General features: G+C 44.6%; 1 protein-coding gene across 2 annotated transcripts in view; it reads left to right on the top strand.

The window, feature by feature from the left end:
* The window catches only part of MTMR7 (myotubularin related protein 7), a 36,070-nt gene extending 18,163 nt beyond the window's left edge, over positions 1 to 17,907 (top strand). For both annotated transcript variants that reach the window (XM_081924490.1, XM_081924489.1), the window contains exons 7-14: positions 1,916 to 2,048; positions 4,836 to 4,945; positions 6,535 to 6,660; positions 7,155 to 7,204; positions 7,727 to 7,927; positions 9,984 to 10,115; positions 12,896 to 13,022; positions 15,293 to 17,907. In XM_081924490.1, coding sequence (XP_081780616.1) covers positions 1,916 to 2,048; positions 4,836 to 4,945; positions 6,535 to 6,660; positions 7,155 to 7,204; positions 7,727 to 7,927; positions 9,984 to 10,115; positions 12,896 to 13,022; positions 15,293 to 15,658 — 1,245 coding nt within the window. In that variant the 3' untranslated portion in view covers positions 15,659 to 17,907. The remainder of the gene's footprint in view (positions 1 to 1,915; positions 2,049 to 4,835; positions 4,946 to 6,534; positions 6,661 to 7,154; positions 7,205 to 7,726; positions 7,928 to 9,983; positions 10,116 to 12,895; positions 13,023 to 15,292) is intronic.
* The last annotated feature ends 1,325 nt before the right edge of the window (positions 17,908 to 19,232 follow it).

Here is a 19,232-nt window from a genome sequence, read left to right as displayed (position 1 = left end):
AAGCAGCTGCTGTTTTAGTTTTCCGACGCCACTTGCATCGAAATAAACATCCATCAATATACGTTACAGCCAGTTCTCAGCATGCTATCACATTCTAGCATGGGGGGCGGCGGATTGCAGCAGGCTTGATTTTCGCAATGGATGTGGCCACCAGGAAAAATGAGCGGGTGCAAATCTAGACACATATGTACTTAGAAGTAAGCCCGTTGAGTTCAATGGTGCTTACTTTCCAATTTGCATCCCATTTGGGTCTCTCGATCGCAGCCCAGATAAGTTTGGGATGGTAGTCCATATTGGAGCATAGGAATTTCCCTTCTAGTGAGTCAGGCTATTGGTCTTTCTAGCACAGTATTGTTGATGCTGTTTGCAGTGGCTCTTCAGGGTATCAAGGAGGGGGTCTTAACCAGCCCTGTCTGGATATGTCATGGATTGGAGCTGGAACCTTTTGTATGCAGAGTGTGTGCTCTGCCACTGAAAAGTTACGCTTAGGGACCATGAGAAGTGGGTACTTCTCCAGGTGGTTTGGCCCTAACTGACAGGGATCATGTGTGTGTGTTTGAGATTCAGTTGTGTGCCTGTGTCAGGCTTCGGGGAAGCAGATCCTTCCCCCAGTGGCAGCAAAGAAGCAGATAAAAAATGGAAGAGTTGTTACCAATTAGTTTATTGAATAATCACAGCGAGAGACAAAGGAATGCAGTCTCTCTCTAGAAATGGTGTTGCTAGTAAAGTCCCACCCTCGCTTCGTCTTCCCTATTCTACGTCAGTCCTGCGTCCGCTAATCTGAGCCTTCTGCTGCTGAGCTCTCTGTTCTACTACTTTCAATGCCTGTCTGGTTCTGGGAGAAAGGCGGCGGGGGGTCGGTCAGGATTGCTTTGCAAGGACACTGAGTCTGTCAGCTGTCTCTCCCTTGGTGCTGCTACTTCTTCTTCTTCCTCTTCCAATATTTCCCAGCTTCTGTCCTCTGCAGCCTCTGAATTATGCCCTTCTGCAAACCACTGATCTAAATCTATACTGTCCAACTGTTCTCAGGAAGGTTCAGGAGAAGGGGGTGGCCCCCACCATTCCTCCTCAGTCTAGCCAAGGGGTCAGCAAACCTTTTCAGCAGGGGGCCGGTCCACTGTCCCTCAGACCTTGTGGGGGGCCGGACTATATCTTTTTTGGGGGGGGGATGAATGAATTCCTATACCCCACAAATAACCCAGAGATGCATTTTAAATAAAAGGGCACATTCTAGTCATGTAAAAACATGCTGAATCTCGGACCATCCACGGGCCGGATTGAGAAAGCGATTGGCCCGGATCCGGGCCCCTGGGCCTTAGTTTGCCTACTCATGGCCTGGCCCCTGACAGCCTGTAGGCAGAGGACCCCAGGTATCCTTGCAAAATTTGATTGTTTCAAAGTGTTGCCACCCCAAATTGCACTGCGGGTTGTAATGACAATTGAGAACCATTTCTGGCACAGTAGTTAGGGTGTATGATCTAGTCTGCAGAGCACTGAGCTCACATCCCCGCTCTGCCACCAAGCTCACTGGGGAACCATGGGCAAGTCACTAGCTCTCAACCTAACCCACCTTCCAGGGTCATTGTGCGGATAAAACAGAGATTGTGCGTCTTGATTAGCACTCGGAGTAAGGTTGGAATAAAGACCTGAGGGCTGAAAAATATAAAAGCCTCTTAGTTCTTGCAGCTCAAATGTCAAAGAAAGCTCCAATTTTACTCTGATCCCTCCTCCCCCCTGTGCAAATAAGTTTAAAAGGTGGCCTTTTGTAATTAGATATGCAGTGCAGTGAAATACTCCTGTAAGTGTTCTTGCTTTTGTATATTCTGCATGCTGTTCCTTTGTTATATAGCAGAATGAGCACCATCTCCTCTGCAGCTCAATGTTTTCCCTTTCTTTTCTTACTCCCCCTCTGCAGCTCAATGCAATGGCAAACAGAGCAGCTGGGAAAGGATATGAGAATGAAGACAACTACTCCAACATCAAGTTTCAGTTCATAGGTATTGAGAACATCCATGTCATGAGGAGCAGTCTCCAAAAAATGCTGGAAGGTAAACTTCGTGGTTTTTCCCCTCATCTGTGCTTTTGCCTTGTGCCCTCTCCCATCTTTCACACGTGGTTTTCGGTGCAGCGAGATCCTGAGGGGAGAGGGTTAAAAATCATCAGTCATCTGCTGTGTGTACATCTGTGTTTCACCAATAAATATTGAAAATGTGGACTTTGCCCTGTCCCCAGTGTGGTCCCAGGAGACACGGTGGTACCCTCAGAGAGCCCCCTGGCATCTGCTGAGAGCCCTGCCACTGCCCCTTTACATTATTATTATTATTATTATTATTATTATTATTATTATTATTATTATTATTATTTATTTGGAGGAAGCCTATTTTTATTGGAGGGCGTTGCCTTCTTTTTTGTTTCTTTGCTTGAAGGGTTTTGGGGTTTTTTTGTGGAGAGCATCACCAGTTTTTCTTCTGTGAAATGGGCATTTTGTAATGTCCGTGACAGTTCTATAGATTTCAAAATGCGCTCCTTGGCCCAAAGTGGCTGGGGACTTCTGCTCTACCTGAGCACGTCTGCCCTCTGCTCCAAAACGACAAAATTTCCTGGGTTCATACCTGAATGAAATGAGCTGTGCATACTTGTGCTTTATACGATATCAGAAAGGGTATTGGGAAGAGAGCTGTTGTTTGCAGAATACTAAAATTTGGGTGTGGGCATTTCCATTAAACAAGTCACTCTGTTGCACATCAAAACCGTATATTTAAAGCACATGGCTCCCCGCCCCCCCCCGAAGAATCATGGGAACTGTAGTTTACGCCTCACAGAGTTACAGCCCCTGCACCTCTAATAAACTACAGTTCCCAGAATTCTTTGGGGGAAGCAATGTGACATATTTCTCAGGCTCACTTATCTCACAGGCTTATTGTGAGGGTGAAATGAGATTAATCCACATATGCTATTCTCAGCCTTTTGGAGTAAGGGCAGGATACAAATATGAGAACCGTAGACTTGTAGAGTTGGAAGGGACCATGAGGGGTCCATCTAGTCCAACCCCCTGCAATACAGGAACCTTTTGTCCAATTTCGAACCCACGACCCTAAGGTTAAGGGTCTCATGCTCTACTGGCTGAGTCACCTCGGTTCTGTTATGCTTCCTGATTAAGTAAATTAAAAAATCGGACCAGTCATTACCTCTTTCTCTAGTATTCATAGTTAGCAGGGTTGCATTCCTCACCAGCCACCAGCTTTCCCTGTTCGAAAGAGAAATAAGGTCATCTTGTGAGTTGCTGAGCTTGCCAGATATTTGAGTCACACACAAACACACCCACCCACTGAGGGTTGTCTCCTGTGCTTAGGGCCAGATCTGTCCCAGATTCTCCTCTTTGCAGACCCTTTTTATAGATTAATGCTTTTTAGTGCGCATATGAAGGTGCCAGTGCAATCTAATGGAGCTTTTGCTTAGTTATTTAATTCCTCACAGTTGAACTCCACATCAGCGGGAGTTCTCTTGATTTCTGTATTGTTGCAGGCCTATAATTTAGGACTTTATGGACTTTGCTCAGTAAAGTGGAGAGCAAATATTGATTCTGATATGGGAGGAAGGCTCTATTTTGACTTTATCCTGCACTTTGCAAACAAGAGGCAGCCATCTCGGTTTGAATCCAGCCGCTAATTGCTTGTGCTCCCATCTGCATGGATACATAAATCATTGGACAGGTTTCTTGCTGTCAGCAGTGGGCCATCAGGAGTTCTGTGAGATGCATTTTTAAAAATGGCCTTATGTGATAGATCACTGGATGGAAGGTTAGCTGAAAGGACTCTGGGTTAAGTAAGGGCATATGTGTCCAAGCATCAAATTTACAGGTACCTGCAGAATATTTGCTCATCCGGCCAGGAATTTCTACTCTAGGAATAGCCAACATGGCATCCTCCAGATGTTGATGGACTCCAACCCTCAGCCAACATAGGTAATGGTCAGGGATGATGGGAGTCGGAGTCCAACAGAATCTTCAGAGGACCACATTGGCTACTCTTGGCCTATTCCAACCAGGTGTGGCCCTTCAGGACCTTGGGCCCTTTCACATCAAATGACATCACTCCTGATCCTTTAGCTGCAGATAGCTGGGATTAAATTTGGGAGCTTAATCCTATGAGACAGATCTGGCCTTAAATTTAGGTGCTCTGCAACTTGGTTATCGTTTCTTCAGTCCTTCAAGCTACCATTCTCTTGGCATTCTCTTTGGCTTTAGTTGAATTGCTTTAGGGTCTCTAAAGGTAATGGGCCCCCTGACCGTTAGGTCCAGTCACGGACGACTCTGGGGTTGCGGCGCTCATCTCACTTTACTGGCTGTAGGAGCCGGTGTACAGCTTCTGGGTCATGTGGCCAGCATGACTAAGCCGCTTCTGGCGAACCAGAGCAGCGCACGGAAACGCTGTTTACCTTCCTTGCACTTCGTGTTTTTGAACTGCTAGGTTGGCAGGAGCAGGGACTGAGCAACGGGAGCTCACCCCCTCGTGGGGATTCGAACCGCCGACGTTCTGATTGGCAAGGCCTAGGCTCTGTGGTTTAACCCACAGCGCCACCCGCGCCCCAGGGTCTCTAGCTTCTAGCTTATGATATGTATGATGCTACTCATTACAATGGCTTTACAGTGGTCCCTTCCAACTCTACAACTCTTAAGATTTTATGTATTTTGTGGTTTTTATGTTGCAATTTTATGTTGCCAGGGGATCTGCGGATGAAGGGTGGCATACAAATTTTAAAACATTAATAATGATAACAATAATGTAAAACTGGCTATAAACAGAGTTCTTTACTGAAGCTGGTGTATTTTGCAGTTTGTGAGCTGAGATCTCCTTCGATGAGTGACTTCCTCTGGGGTTTAGAGAACTCAGGCTGGCTAAAGCATATCAAAGCCATCATGGATGCTGGCATCTTTATTGCTAAGGTGCAGTATGTACTTTTTAGAAAGAAATTGGGATAGTGCTGATTCAGGAGACCTGATTTTATGCTGTTGACTTGCTGCTGCCTTCAGGGATTTATTATGTAAGAAATGCATGTGGCCCAAATGAGGCTAGGGAAGTAGACGGTGTTGCTCTGTAACAAACAGGTGCCATGTTACTGAAACAGATTGTGTCATGGGCCCCTCTAGCCCACTCTGTCCTGCCCAAGTTACCTGTCCTGTGTACCTGTGGCTGTTGACACCACACTCCCAACAACCAGGGAACATAGAGCTGGGGTTGCCAACCTTTTTGGACCGGTGGCCATCTCTCACATTTTGAGAGCATTCTGGAGGCATCAGTCACAGAATGGCTGCCACGAGCAATGTGGTACAACACAAAATTAAGAGAGATGGTTGCCTGCAACAACTTTATGCTTTCCATGGGAAGTCAGCTATGCCCTGCTGGTCCTGATTGCAGAGATCACACTATATTGACAGACACACTGATTCTCTTGCTGTTTAATATCAACAGGGAGCATTTTTCAGTACTAGAAAAAATATATATAAGGTAGCCACACCACCCTCACTCTCATTTGACAGAAATTGCTTAGAAGGTACCTGCACATTTTGTTCCATAACTTTCTTTCTAGATGAGCCAGAGACCTTTTTAAAAAAATAATAATAATGAAATCTTATAGTCTGGGACACCTGCCCAAAGGCACCAGTGAAAGTCTTTGTGGACAGCATGTCAACCCCTGACACAGGATCAATGAGCTGATTTGAACATCTTGACAAGCTGGGCGTGACCCCTAAAGCTGACAGAAGCAAAATATGACAAGATATATAATTGCTGTCCACCATCTGCCAAGATCTGCCCAATGCATTATGTTGACTTGTAGAGTCCTTTGTTTGGTAACACTGGAACATAAGAAGCTGCCTGAGACGGAGTCAGATGACTGGTCCATCTAGCTAAGTTTTGCTTACACCAGGGATGGGAAACTCGTGCCCCTCCAAATTCTGCTAGACTGCAACTTTCATTGTCCCTGACCAGTGGACGTGCCAACAAGGACTGATAGGAGTTGGAGTCCAACAACGTATGGAAGGTCACAGATTCCCCACCTCTGGTCTCTGCTGGTCTGCACCCCTGGTCTATGCTGTACAGTGGTACCTTGGGTTACATACGCTTCAGGTTACCTACGCTTCAGGTTACAGACTCCGCTAACCCAGAAATAGTGCTTCAGGTTAAGAACTTTGCTTCAGGATAAGAACAGAAATCGTGCTCTGGCGGCAGCAGGAGGCCCAATTAGCTAAAGTGGTGCTTCAGGTTAAGAACAGTTTCAGGTTAAGAACGGATCTCTGGAATGAATTAAGTACTTAACCCGAGGTACCATTGTACAGGCACATGTTTCAGACAGGGGTCTTTCCAAGCAATACCTAGAGATGCTGGGAAACTGTAGCTGGAAACTTTGCAAATCCAAGCAAGTCGTTCTTTGAGTTGGCTGCACCAGTTTGACGTGCTTCACACAAATGATGGAAATGTTATCTTTCTGCATTTTATTGGCTATAAATCTCTGCAATGTTCCTCTGTATTTTAGGCTGTTGCTGAAGAAGGAGTGAGCGTTCTTGTTCACTGTTCTGACGGATGGGACCGGACAGCTCAGGTTTGCTCTGTAGCAAGCCTTCTTCTAGATCCATATTACAGAACTATGAAAGGGTTTATGGTAAGCATGCTTGCTTTTGCAGAAAAAGGGGGACTTGTCACAAGCTATGTGTTCTGTAGTTACTTGGCTTAGTACAGCAGAGGCTTTCTTGACACTAAAAGTATTTCAAAGCTACTTTTAAGTATCTAGTGCTTTGGTTCTATGCGCTTCTGTGAGAGCAAGTGTAGCATAGGAGCAATGAAAGCTCCCTTATGCTGCGTCAACCATTTGACCATTCGCTCAGCATTGTCTATGCTGAAATCTCATCCACACTTGACTCTTGCCTAAAAAGCACGGGTCTCACCTCTTTTCTACTTTCCCCATTGGATGTTGCTAAACTACAACTCCCATCATCCTTGGCCACTGGTCATGCTGGCTGGGGCTGATGATAGTTGGAGTCTGAAAACAGGTATCCCACCCCTGCCTTAGACTGACAGTGAAGATAATTTTCTGCTTTCTTAAAAATGCATGTGAGCTTCTTTGCATGCTACTTATACATACCTCTCTTATTCTAGGTATTAATTGATAAAGACTGGGTTTCCTTTGGCCATAAATTTAATCACAGGTAAGTGTGGTTTGCTGTGTGTAGATTTCATGAGGCTACAGCCAATGAAATGTGTTGCTACCATCGGATAGCAAATGAACAACACTTTCTAAATAATACCTATAGCTGCGCCTTTGAGCTATGAGCTAAATCTTCCATAACTATCATGTTGTATGAGGCAGCCAATCTTTGACTGAGGGACAGCAGTGGTTGTGCAATGTTTCAAACTGTGGTGGTGTTGTAGTAGTAATTCAAGATAACCAGGTCACTGCCTTGTGTATGACTATGTAAGCAAACTATTTTTGATTGTATGCAAATAAATTGAGATGTTAGCTATTCAGGCTTGGGCTGACTCTCATGCCTCAGCCAAGGCAAACTTCAGACTTGGTTCTGAAGTGCTAGGAATGGCACCAAAGTAATCTTTTTCTGTTAAAAAAATATTTAAATTGAAGTTTAGGACTGGGCTTGCAATGGTGCAGGGCGTCATTCATTTAAAAGGATCATTTGCTATGAATTAACATTTCATTTTGGGATTGTTTTTAGGTATGGCAATTTAGATGGAGACCCAAAGGAGATCTCACCAGTTATTGATCAGTTCATCGAGTGTGTTTGGCAGCTTATGGAACAATTTCCTTGTGCCTTTGAATTCAACGAAAGGTTCCTAATCCACATACAGCATCACATCTGTTCGTGCCAGTTTGGGAACTTCCTGTGCAACTGTCAGAAGGAAAGGCGAGAGCTGAAGTAAGGCATGCTTGCCACTTAAATGATACGTATGCACAGTAGGCCATTCACTCCTTGAGAGCTGTATTTCATTTAGATGAATGGGGGACTGGAAAGGGCAGACTTGCCCATGAAAATCTTTTGCCCTCCTCTTCCTAGTTCTACAAGTTATATTAGGTTTCCCTTTTATTCATTGGCTTTGATTTGGAGTTGAATGTACCGTCTAGCCTAGGGGTGAGCAACATTTTTCAATTCAAGGGCTTCATTCCCTTGGGTCAGGGACTGGCCGGACACTGACGAGTGGGCACCGGCAGAAGGGGGTTGGAGACTGACGTGGAAGAAAGGAACCTGTAACAGCCAGGAGGCAAGAGTCAGAGGCAGGAGAATCTGCAGGTTTGGAGAGTGAAGACCAGATGCAGGGGAGGAAGAGAGAGGTCAGGCTGGTGTAGAGTCAAGGGCTTCAACACCCACTCCTCCTGCCCCCTTCAGTCCTGCTCCACTGATTCCCAGGACCAGAAGAGGATTGAAGAGAGAGGAGCAGAAGGTTACACACAGGCAGAGTCTTTGCCTGCTTGTGTGCAGCTCGGATAGGGGAGATACTGTGATGGCTTGTGTATGCTCTTTGCAATAAGCACCTCTGCTCACTCAGAGATATTTACAGTGTGGGTTAAACCACAGAGCCTAGGACTTGCCTATCAGAAGGTCGCAAGTAGATAAATAGGTACCACTCTGGTGGGTAGCTAAACGGCGTTTCCATGCACAGCTCTGGTTCGCCAGAAGCAGCTTAGTCATGCTGGCCACATGACCCAGAAGCTGTACGCCGGCTCCCACGGCCAATAAAGCGAGATGAGCACCATAACCCCAGAGTTGGCCACGACTGGACCTTTATTTTACATATGTTCAAGCAGCACATTACAATCATGCATCTGAATCATCCGGTTCAGATTCGGGGAGTGGCCTTTGCCTGCTTCTCCTCCAACAGAAAAGGCGGGGAAGTTTCATGTGACGTCTCTCCCCCCTCCTCTTTAAATCTCTCCTCTCCTGGGCAGACGGAACAGGCACAGCCTCACTGTCTGTGCCTGAACTTCCTGTGTGGTGCTGGAGCTTTGCTTCAGCATCGGAGAGCCTTTCCGCCTCCTGGCTCTCCCCCTCTTCCCCATCCGACACTTCCTGTCTATCTCCCTCTGACTGTTCCCGCTCCTAAATGGCATTCTCTGGCAGTCCCATGACAGATACGTAAGCCAGGTTCAAGGGAGGGGCCTCTCCGTTGCGGCAACTGCCTCATCGGGTGCACACCTAGGTGTAGCTGAGAGACGTAGGACTGATGGCCCCGCCTTTTCCTAACTTGTAAGTGCACTTTTGGCAACATCATTGTTTCCCAAACTTGGGTGTCCAGCTGTTTTTGGACTACAAATCCCACCATCCCTAGCTAGCAAGACCGGTGGTCAGGGATGATGGGAATTGTAGTCCAAAAGCAGCTGTTGACCCACGTTTGGGAAACACTTGAGTTAATTCCTAACTGTGGATATTCCTTGCCTGACAGCGCCTTGACACATCGTGTAGGAAAGCTTACTTGTATTCAAGAAGTGAGCAGGCCCAGGACAAAAAGTGGACTGAACAACAGGTGCAGCTTTGTGCGGTAGGCTGCATGTCAGCCATGCAAAAGGTAGCAGCTTCTATGTGAAAAACGTGTGCGCATGCGTCCCCTCCACCCCACCCTTTCCACTCAAGTAAGCAAGAAGCCAGATCATAGGCCAAGGACACATTCAATCCAGACAGAAGCACTCGAGGGCCACTGAAGACTGCAGCCTGGGAAAGGGATGTGCCTTGGAGAGGGTTCAAAGGGCTGGGAAGTGAGGCTTAGTGGGCCACTTTTGGCCTCAGGGATTGAGGTTCTCCATCCCTCCTCTAATCCCTCTCCATTCGGAATAGGGGAGCTTGAATCAAAGAGTACCCACTCCAGAGCGTTTGAATTCTAGCCTTCTTAACTAAACACCTGCTCTCTTAACCTACTTCCACCAGTGTGTTTTGGCTTGGGCTTCTATTCATGGGACTTGTCTTTCAAATCAACTCACAGGATTCAAGAGCGGACTTACTCGCTTTGGGCTCACTTGTGGAAGAATCGGGCAGATTATGTGAATCCGCTGTACAGGGAAGACCATAATCGGACCCTGCACCCACAGTCCGCACCCTGCCATATTATCTACAAGTAAGTGACAATCTTGCCACTGGGTGTTCTCTTAACGGAAAACGTTAGGACAAAATGCTGCTGTTTGTTTCCCAGGTTTCATTCCCAGGTATATGAATAATGTGATAATGTTCCGTTTAGGAGACATAAAGCCATGTGGAGTTTCTTGCTAAATAGACACTTCACTTGTATCGCTGGATTATTTCCAGAAATAATGTCAATGCCCAGTCCTAAAATAAATTTGTATTAGGATATCTGTTCTAAGAGCACCTGTACCCATCAGCACCAATGTTGGGCATGGAAGCAAGGCATGCACCTTGCTTATGTGGTTTGATTTCTAACATCTTTCAGCAAATATCATCCTTAAGTTATATTGAATATATATATCATCGTCATCATCATCTCTCTTTCTCTCTCTCTCTCTCTCTCTCTCTTGTATATGTAACCCTGTATAAGGAAGCTTTTTGAGGTTTAATGTTTTACTATGTTTTTATACATGCTGGAAGCTGCCCAGAGTGGCTGGTCCGGCCCAGTCAGATAGCCAGGGCACAAACAAACAAACAAATTAATAATAATAATTGAAGTTCTCACTTTTAAAGTCAAATGTGCCTGTGTAGGACTTCCTTCTCAAATGGCCACTTACATATATTCCTAGATTTTTTGCTCATTTTCAAGTTTGTTTTTCTACCCCCCCCCCTCCCAAAGCTAGAGTTTTTATATATTTTCTATGATCCTGTGGAATAACAACAACAACATATTTCTTGTACCCTGCCTGACCTGGTTGCCCCAGCCACTCTGGGCAGCTTCCAATAAAGTATAAAGTAACACACCGAAACATCAAACATTAAAAGCTTCCTGAAACAGGGCTGCCTTCAGAGCTGCCAGAAGTCTTATGATTTTTTATCTCTTTGACATCTGATGGGAGGGCGCTCCACAGGGCAGGCGCAACTACCGAGAAGGCCTTCTGCAGCATAGACGGGCCCTGCTGAGGCATTTGGTACCCATGAACACCAACCACATGAAGGGGTCAGCTGAAAGGCACAAGACTTGTTACTGCATGTGGTGGGCACACCTACAAGCTGATGAGTCATTACCAGCAGTCTGAAGAGGGGCCCTCCTCAGCACATAGGATTTCCTCCACAGGGATGGGAAAGCTTGGTTAATCAGAGGTCCTGTCCTCATGTTGGAAACTGACATGCCCAGAAGCAGTGCCCTTCAAATTGATGCATATCATGCAGCAGATGGGGTGGCATGTATGGGGAGGGGGCTAGCCCCACATGTACTCTCTGGTCCCTTCACACGTTTGGTAGCTATGGATACCAAATGCCTAATGGGGCTGCAGTCTTAACTCTGATGTGCTGTGAGGATCGCTGACACTGGAACGAGCACATCCAGTCCCCTAAAATTATATTTATGGAAATGTACAAATAATGTTTATTATTGCTACAATTCAAAAGCTGTTATGTACAAATGCAAATGGTAAAAATCAGGATCTCTCATTGGTTTCCTTTATGGGGTGTGCTGCTTTATTGTTCTGATTGCTTTGTTCCCTGAGGAAATTGTTTTTTAAAAGTTGATCTTAAGCTAACATTGCCTCTTGAGAATTAAACTGAACTGCTATAGATTTGGGAAAGGGGTGGTTGTGTTGACGGGAATCCACTTAGCGCTATCATTAGAACTTACAGCATTACAGAGCCTCTTAAAATAGCTTCACAAGCCCTTTCTAAACAGCTCTATTCTGAATCCACCTCTGACTGTTACTTAACCCTGCACTGATCTGCTTATGCGCACGCAACCGACCTTTGGTTGCATGTAACCAGAGGAACTGGACAACAGGGCAGATAAGTCTAACCCAAGTAGTCCACAACATGTCTTTACAGTATACCCCACCTTCTCTGAGACTGTTTTCAGGCTAACCAGGGAACTGTCATGTAGGTGAGGTCTGTGACAGTGACAGAGTAAACAAGTGTAGGTCACGGGGGGAACCAGCGTCTCAGGGTGATGTGAAGAAACATCTGCCTATACATCAGGTGTTCCTTCTCACTGCAGCACGCTCCTTGTTTCAGGGATCTTGTGCTTGCAGCAATTTGTGAAATATTGATTGCTCGACAGCTGCTTCATGCTGAAATGTGTCACTTTCCCAAACAGAAACGTCTCAGAAATCCAGGAATATATATTTGAGCTGCATGGCTTTGCACTTCCATGTTAAAATTAGCCGCTAGATAGAAGAAGGCAGGCAAGGATTTTCACATGCCAACTTGAAATTTGAGGAACTTCCCCCCTTATTAAACTTGTACCTAGTATAGCATAGAACAGGGGTGGGCAAGGTTTACTGGCCATGGGCTGGATCACTCCCACGGAGATCGTCCGTGGGCCGGACTGGCGCAGCGTGATGCCAGAAATCGTGTCTGTGCATGTCTGCGGTGCCAGAAATTGCTTCTGCTCATGCCCAGACACCAAAAATTGCACCTGCGCAGAAGCGATTTTCAGCATCTGGACATGCGCAGACACGATTTCCTGTGCCGCTCGGCGAGTTTCCACGCTGCGCTGGTTTAGCGCAGAGTGTGGGGGACTCGCTGAGTGGGCAGCTCAGTTCAGGGGCAGCTCGTGGGCCAGTAAAACAGTCTTCGTGGGCCACAGGTTGCCGACCGCTGGCATAGAGGTCTGCGCTGGGCCTTAAAAGCGATATTGTACTCATTTAGGTAGAAATTACCTCCATTGAACTCTGTGGGACATACTCCTGAATAGGCATGTACTGGATTTCCTTGTGAGTCCTGCAACTTCATTCTTTCGTTTTCCAGATTCTGGAGTGGAATGTACAACCGCTTTGAAAAAGGGCTGCATCCTCGGCAGTCTGTTACTGAGTACTTATTGGCAGTGAAGGAAGAAACACAACAGTTGGAGGAAGAGCTACTGGTCTTGGAAGAGGTATCTTTATTTATTTATTACATTTCTATCCCACCTTTGGGGTGTTAGGGCAGGGGTAGTCCCTCTGGTGGGGGACATGTTATGCTCTTTCTGGTGTAGTTTGTCCACCTTTGGTCCCCATCCTGCTCTCAGCTCCCACCTAGGTCCTAGAAGCTGTCAGCATGCGACTGGTTGGCTAAACCTTCCATGAGATAGGGACTTCCTCTGCATGCGAAGACAGGCTCTGGAGGACGAAACCAATAGTGGGTCCAAGGTCAATAAGGTGGTTTCTGCATGTGCTATAGAGGGGGCAGATGGGACTCGTCAACCTGGGATGGTAACCCATTGAGAAGAAAAACTCTGATCTTAAACCTCTTCTGCCTTGTGGGATATCATCGGTAAGGCCCAGAGTGGGATCTTGTCGTCTGGGCAGCTCAGGACCTCCATTCACATTGCCCAGGCTTGCACTTAGGTGCAGCCAACACAGTGGTTTGACTTCATCCCCAGTGGCATACCATTCTCTCTCTCTCATGATGGATGCCAACAATCCCACCTTTCCTCCAAGGAACAAAGGTGGTCTATGTGGTTCTCCTTCTCCCTGTTTTATTCTTGTAGCCACCCTGTGAGGGAGGTTAGGTTTAGAAACTGGGATTTGTCCAGTGAAGGAGCTTTCAGAGTTGAACAGGGCATTGAACCTGAACTCCCAGGTCCTAGTCAACACTCTATAACCACTACATTTCACTATGCTTCTTGAAGTCAGTGTAGTGGGCCAGCTTTGATCCAGTTCAACATGTGTGAGTTGCATGCAGCTGGTGGTCCCAGATGGGGATGTGTCCATCAAGCTAAACTGAGTCCATTGTTATGAAGATACAGAGATGCTCCTCCAACATGCAGATCTCCCTTTCTTGACTGGAGCACTTGCATTCCCCCCCCCAAGCTAAAGCTAATTTTATGACTTTGGATGGATTGTTCCCAGCGTCTGTCAGTGTTTATTGTATCAGCAAAATAGTACCAAATACTTCACAATCCCTGATTCTGAAAGTGATGAGACAGAAGACTTTTTTTTTGGTCTTGCTTTTATTATGATTTCCCATCCTCTCTCTCCTGTCCCCCCATAAAACTGTAGTTATTAGCTGCCATTTAAAATGAAACATTTCCCCAGTGGTGACTTATAAAATGTAAAACAATTACAAACTGTATAAAATATAAACAGCATACTCAGAGGTGTAATAGCAGCAGTAAAAACATTTCAGATCAATATATTGCAGCCAGCAGTAAGACCACTGCACTGCTTGTTAAACTCTCTCATTAAAAATTGTTTCTGGAGTCCACCTAACTACTACTAAGGAGAGAGCTGATCTTGAGGGAGAGTGTTCCATAGACATGGGGCGGGCCATTGCAGAAAAGGCACTGTCTTTTGTATACACCAGCCTTCGCTTATTTTATGGACACTGCACAAATGGGACCTCTGTAGCTGATCTCAAATCCCTGGCAAGTTCAGTTGGGCTTAGACAGTCCTCTAAGTAGCTTGGTACCAAACATTTATGTCAAAATAAAAAATGAAGACTTGGGTCAGGAATGATCTTCCAAAGATGAAAGAGAACCCTCCAAAAAGTTGACCTTATCAAAACACATTTTCTCAGGCTAAGAAAAGACGTTTTGCCTGGGGATGGGGCGGGAATGGTGTGAGTCAGTATCCTAAGTCTCCAGGGGGGAAACTTGCTCCTCTGCTATTCCCTTGGCAATTCTCTCTCAATCCAATCCATTATATTTCATGTTGGTCTCCATATTTAGATTTTTTTTGTTCAAAGCATTTATATTCCCCCCTATCCACAAAGGCTCCTAGAGTGACTTAGATCAAGAAAAGCAACAGATGTGACACAAAAGGATAAAGGGATGGGGAGAGAAGAAGAAAATAATCAACCTCAGGCACCAAATTTTTGATGTTCATAAATAGCCTTGTAACACCAATAATTTCATGCCCAAGTTTGCTTGCTTTTTTTGACCAGTTAAGATGGAAATGGGCTGGTTGCTGTTTTGTTTCCTTTATTTTAAGGCCTTGATGGCCCTTGAGAAATAATAATAGGAAATAATAACATTAATATGTTAATATGGGATGTATATTTCCTCTTTCCTTGCTGTCCCCTTTTCCTTTTGTGAGGTGCCAGGGCAGGGACTGTGTCATTTTTATCGATATGTGAGTAATTCTGGGAGCTTTTCTTGCTGAAGAGTGGGATATATATGCTTTGAAAGATAGAAAAATGAGGAATGAACTGTTTCTTGTCTTGCAGAGATTGGCCAAGCTTACAAGCGGGCCGTTGAATAATGGTGAGATAAAGCAAAAACAACGAAATGGAAGCAACGACTTTGGACATTCTACTTCCAATGACAGCATCGCCAACACTCCCCAGGATTACACAGGCAATCTGAAATCCTTCTCCTCTCGGAGTCCATCACAGGGAGATGAAGAAGACTCGGCCCTGATTCTTACGCAAGATAACCTGAAAAGCTCCGATCCAGATCTCTCTGCCAACAGTGATCAGGAGTCAGGTGTGGAGGACATGAGCTGCCGGTCTCCAAGCGGAGGGGGATGTTTGCCCAGCGAGGATAGCACCAAAGACCGCGATTCGGACGAAGCTGTTTGTCTTACTGTCTGAAACGACAGCCAGCCAGTAGGTGACAAATGACTGCATGTTGAAAGAGAGAAAAGTCCAAAGAAATAGAGTTGTGCACTTAAGGTCCAGATGTAACATAGTTGTAAGCTAGAATCTTAACTGGAAAAATAACCTCTTACATTTAGCTTCTCCTATTTAAGAACAGTCATCTATTTATGGGATTGCTTCATCTTCCTTTAATAACTGAGAGCCATACAGAACGGACAATTTCTATTTAACTTAGAATTCTAGGTTAGTGTTTAGTTGGTCGACAGCAGTACCGTTCCAAAGAAGCTTCGAGAAAACATGTTGATGCAAGCCATGCCAAATCAAAACAAAGACCTGCCCTCACCATTCCTGCAAAATAATAGCTTGCACTTTATGGATACAGCTGAACAAAACTTCTTGAAGAGTATTACTCCATCCGTTCAGAAAGTTATAGTTAAAATAGTAAAATAATTAATTCCCAGGTTTCTGGATTTATTCCAGCCTTCCTCAAACTGGTGCCCTCTAGCTAATTTGGATTACAACTGCCATCAGCCCCAGCCTGTGCAGGTGATGAGAAGACGAGTCTAGGCACAGACAGCATACCAGTCACTTGCTGCAGATTCTTAAAAGGACCAAGTATTTAGAAAGCATTTCCCCGTGTTACAGATAGGGAGTATTGAGGCAAGGCTGTACTGCTGAGGACCACAAACCCTGAGGACCACAAGCTTGTGCCAAGCAGGCCCAGAAGCCCCAAACTTTCCTGCCCCTTAGTTTTGCAGAAGAGGAAGAAAACAAAAAATCAAGCTGTAGCTCAAATCAACAAAGGGCCTTCTTTTTGCTTTCCTCTAAAGGAGACGCTTCCTTAAATACTGTGACCCTGATCCAATTTTACTTCTAGGTATAGCCATGTGTAACAACAGCTTCACGATCAAGGATGCAAAGTCACATACCCATGAATAATAAAAGATGCCCTGTCCATTCTGGTTGGGTTTGTAGCACTGAGACAGCAAGGGATGTGAATCCAGGTAAATGCAGAGAGGCTGTTTATGGGGATGGATGTCTGTTGCTAGACTTCTGTCTCTGAGAGCTCTGCTTTTATATCATTTTGGGGGTGGGGGGATTTGAAGATGATTGCTGCTTAATGGGACCCCTGTACTTGAGGCCTATCTTTGACTTCTAGTTTGGAAGATACTGGGCTGTATTCAATGCCCCGCAAGTTGAACTCTGCCTGTGCAACAAGATGTCCTCCCTGTGCATGTCCCGCAAACCACATTTTGTTCCCGATTATCTTACAGAAACAAGAGTTTATATTGGATTAGCTATCGTGTGTACGTACAACAGTCAAACCCAGGTTTTAGTCTAGCGACAAAACAGGAAAAGAACTCAATGTGTGGTTATGCAGGCAAAGAGGGTGTGACAATGCAAACAGGAGGGGGCTTGATTCAGAATAGTTCTTGTTAAGGTATATGGAGCTGCAATAAGGTAAATGGACTGCAATAATCCAGATTAGCTGGGTTTGGTTAAACTAAGTGATTTTGGTTACTAGTAGCAGAAAACCCAGCAATCACGGATCCTGAGTAGATTCCTGTCACTTTTTATTATGCAAATGTAATGGCTGTAGTTCACTCCTGGAGTGGGAAGAGAGGCGGTAGGACAAGGGACATATTTTGGGAGCAAACACTGTCCCCAGTACTCATAGCGCCAGCCTTCAGTGATAAAAACTTGGTAGGGATGCAACACATCTAGCAACATTCAGAAACTAGCAAGATGACTCACATTGGTTTTAAACATTCCATGTTTTGAAATCAGCTCCACACTTTAGAATTGTACATCTTTCTAAAACATATGCATAGAATACCTGATGTACATTCTTAACGATTTTTCTGGATAGGAATGAAGAATGGTTTCTTTCAAAACTTGGAAAGCATGGAAGCCGCTGTGTTTGTGGAATTACATATGAAATACGGATGATGTGAAGGTGAAATCTGGGAATTGAACTTAAAACAAGTGTAACACTGTATACTATATCATATTGTCTGTATTTCTAGAAATATAGGAGTTTGAAATATGAAAAACACTTAGTACAATTTGTGCAGCATATTTTAATGTCCAGTTTTGCTGCTCAACTCCTGATGGTTTTGCTTGGGATCCCTGAACTCTTGATTTAAGACATTTTGGCTTGTTTTATTTTTGTATTGTCTTAATGCTGCATTATACTACCTGAATGAAGGTTATTTAAATAATAAATACATAAGGACGCACAATTATTATACTCTATTGTTTATATTTAGGATTATTATAATTTTGGAAAATTCAAAATATTCTTTTAGAATAAATGTTTGTGCTCTCATCAATTTCTTTGAATCCCCAATCCAGAGGTGTGTACTTTTTAACTCTTTCAAGACACTTAACCCTGTCACCAGCTGCTTAAATAAAGGGGAATCTAGCCCCACTCCTCCGCACTAGTTCAGTGGACTTCGAACCTTTTTGAACTAAACTCCCCTCAATGGGTGGGTCAAAGGGGTTGACTATTCCACTGTCATGTGCTCAAGTGACTCACTGTTGGGGTGCAGATATAATTTTAAAACCCTAATGCACCCTGAGAAATGTGAAAATTCAGGTGGGTCTATAATCTGTTTTTGCACCCTGGACAAACTGTTAAGAACTTTTGGACTATTAATAAGCAGCATGCAAATTTTGTCTTACCTGCATGCTTTATGTCCAAACTGTCTACTCTTAGCTGTAAAGCTATTTAAGTGCCAATTCAAGCTCCATCTCTACATGCCGTTAAGTTTAAAGGAGAACCAAAGCTTAAGATAGCATGGCATGGTTCTGCTCAAGAATATTAGAGACTGATTTTAATTGATATGCCCACCATTGACCAGGAGGAAACCAAAAACGACTGATATATTCCAAGATAAATATAATTTCAAATTTAAAGAAGTGTACAACTGATGGGACACACAGGATGTTACAGCATACCTTTCCTCCTAACAAAAATGCTCCTATTCCGGCTTTCAGAGAGCCATTCCTTCCATACAGTGCTTTCCTCTCAATTTCACTTCCATCATAAACAGCATTTCATGGCTACTCAGTCCTCATTGACCTACTTTGCAGATAAAGTTGCTTTCTGTCTTCCTGCTCTCCCTGCAAACCTCAGTGCTCCCTTCAGCATGCTGATACATCAATAGCCCCAATGGTATATGTATATACCACCCTAAATAAAAGGTAATAAAACTTAATCTGTTAATTTCAATAATAATAATAATAATAATAATAATAATAATAATAATAATAATTTATTATTTATACCCCACCCATCTGGTTGGGTTTCCCCAACCACTCTGGGCAGTTCCCAACAGAATATTAAAAACAAGATAAAACATCAAACATTAAAAACTTCCTTAAACAGGGTTGACTTCAGGTGCATTCTAAAAGTCAGGTATTTGTTTATCTCCTTGACATCTGATGGGAGGTGTTCCACAGGGCGGGTGCCACTACCGAGAAGGCCCTCTGCCTGATTCCCTGTAACCTCACTTCTCACAGGGAGGGAACTGCCAGAAGGCCCTCAGAGCTGGACCTCTGTGTC

The sequence above is a fragment of the Podarcis melisellensis genome (genome assembly GCF_964234715.1).
Source record: "Podarcis melisellensis genome assembly, chromosome: 9".
Classification (NCBI taxonomy): Eukaryota; Metazoa; Chordata; class Lepidosauria; order Squamata; family Lacertidae; genus Podarcis; species Podarcis melisellensis.
Note: the sequence above shows the minus strand (reverse complement) of the source record. Positions and strands in the feature narration are given on the sequence as shown.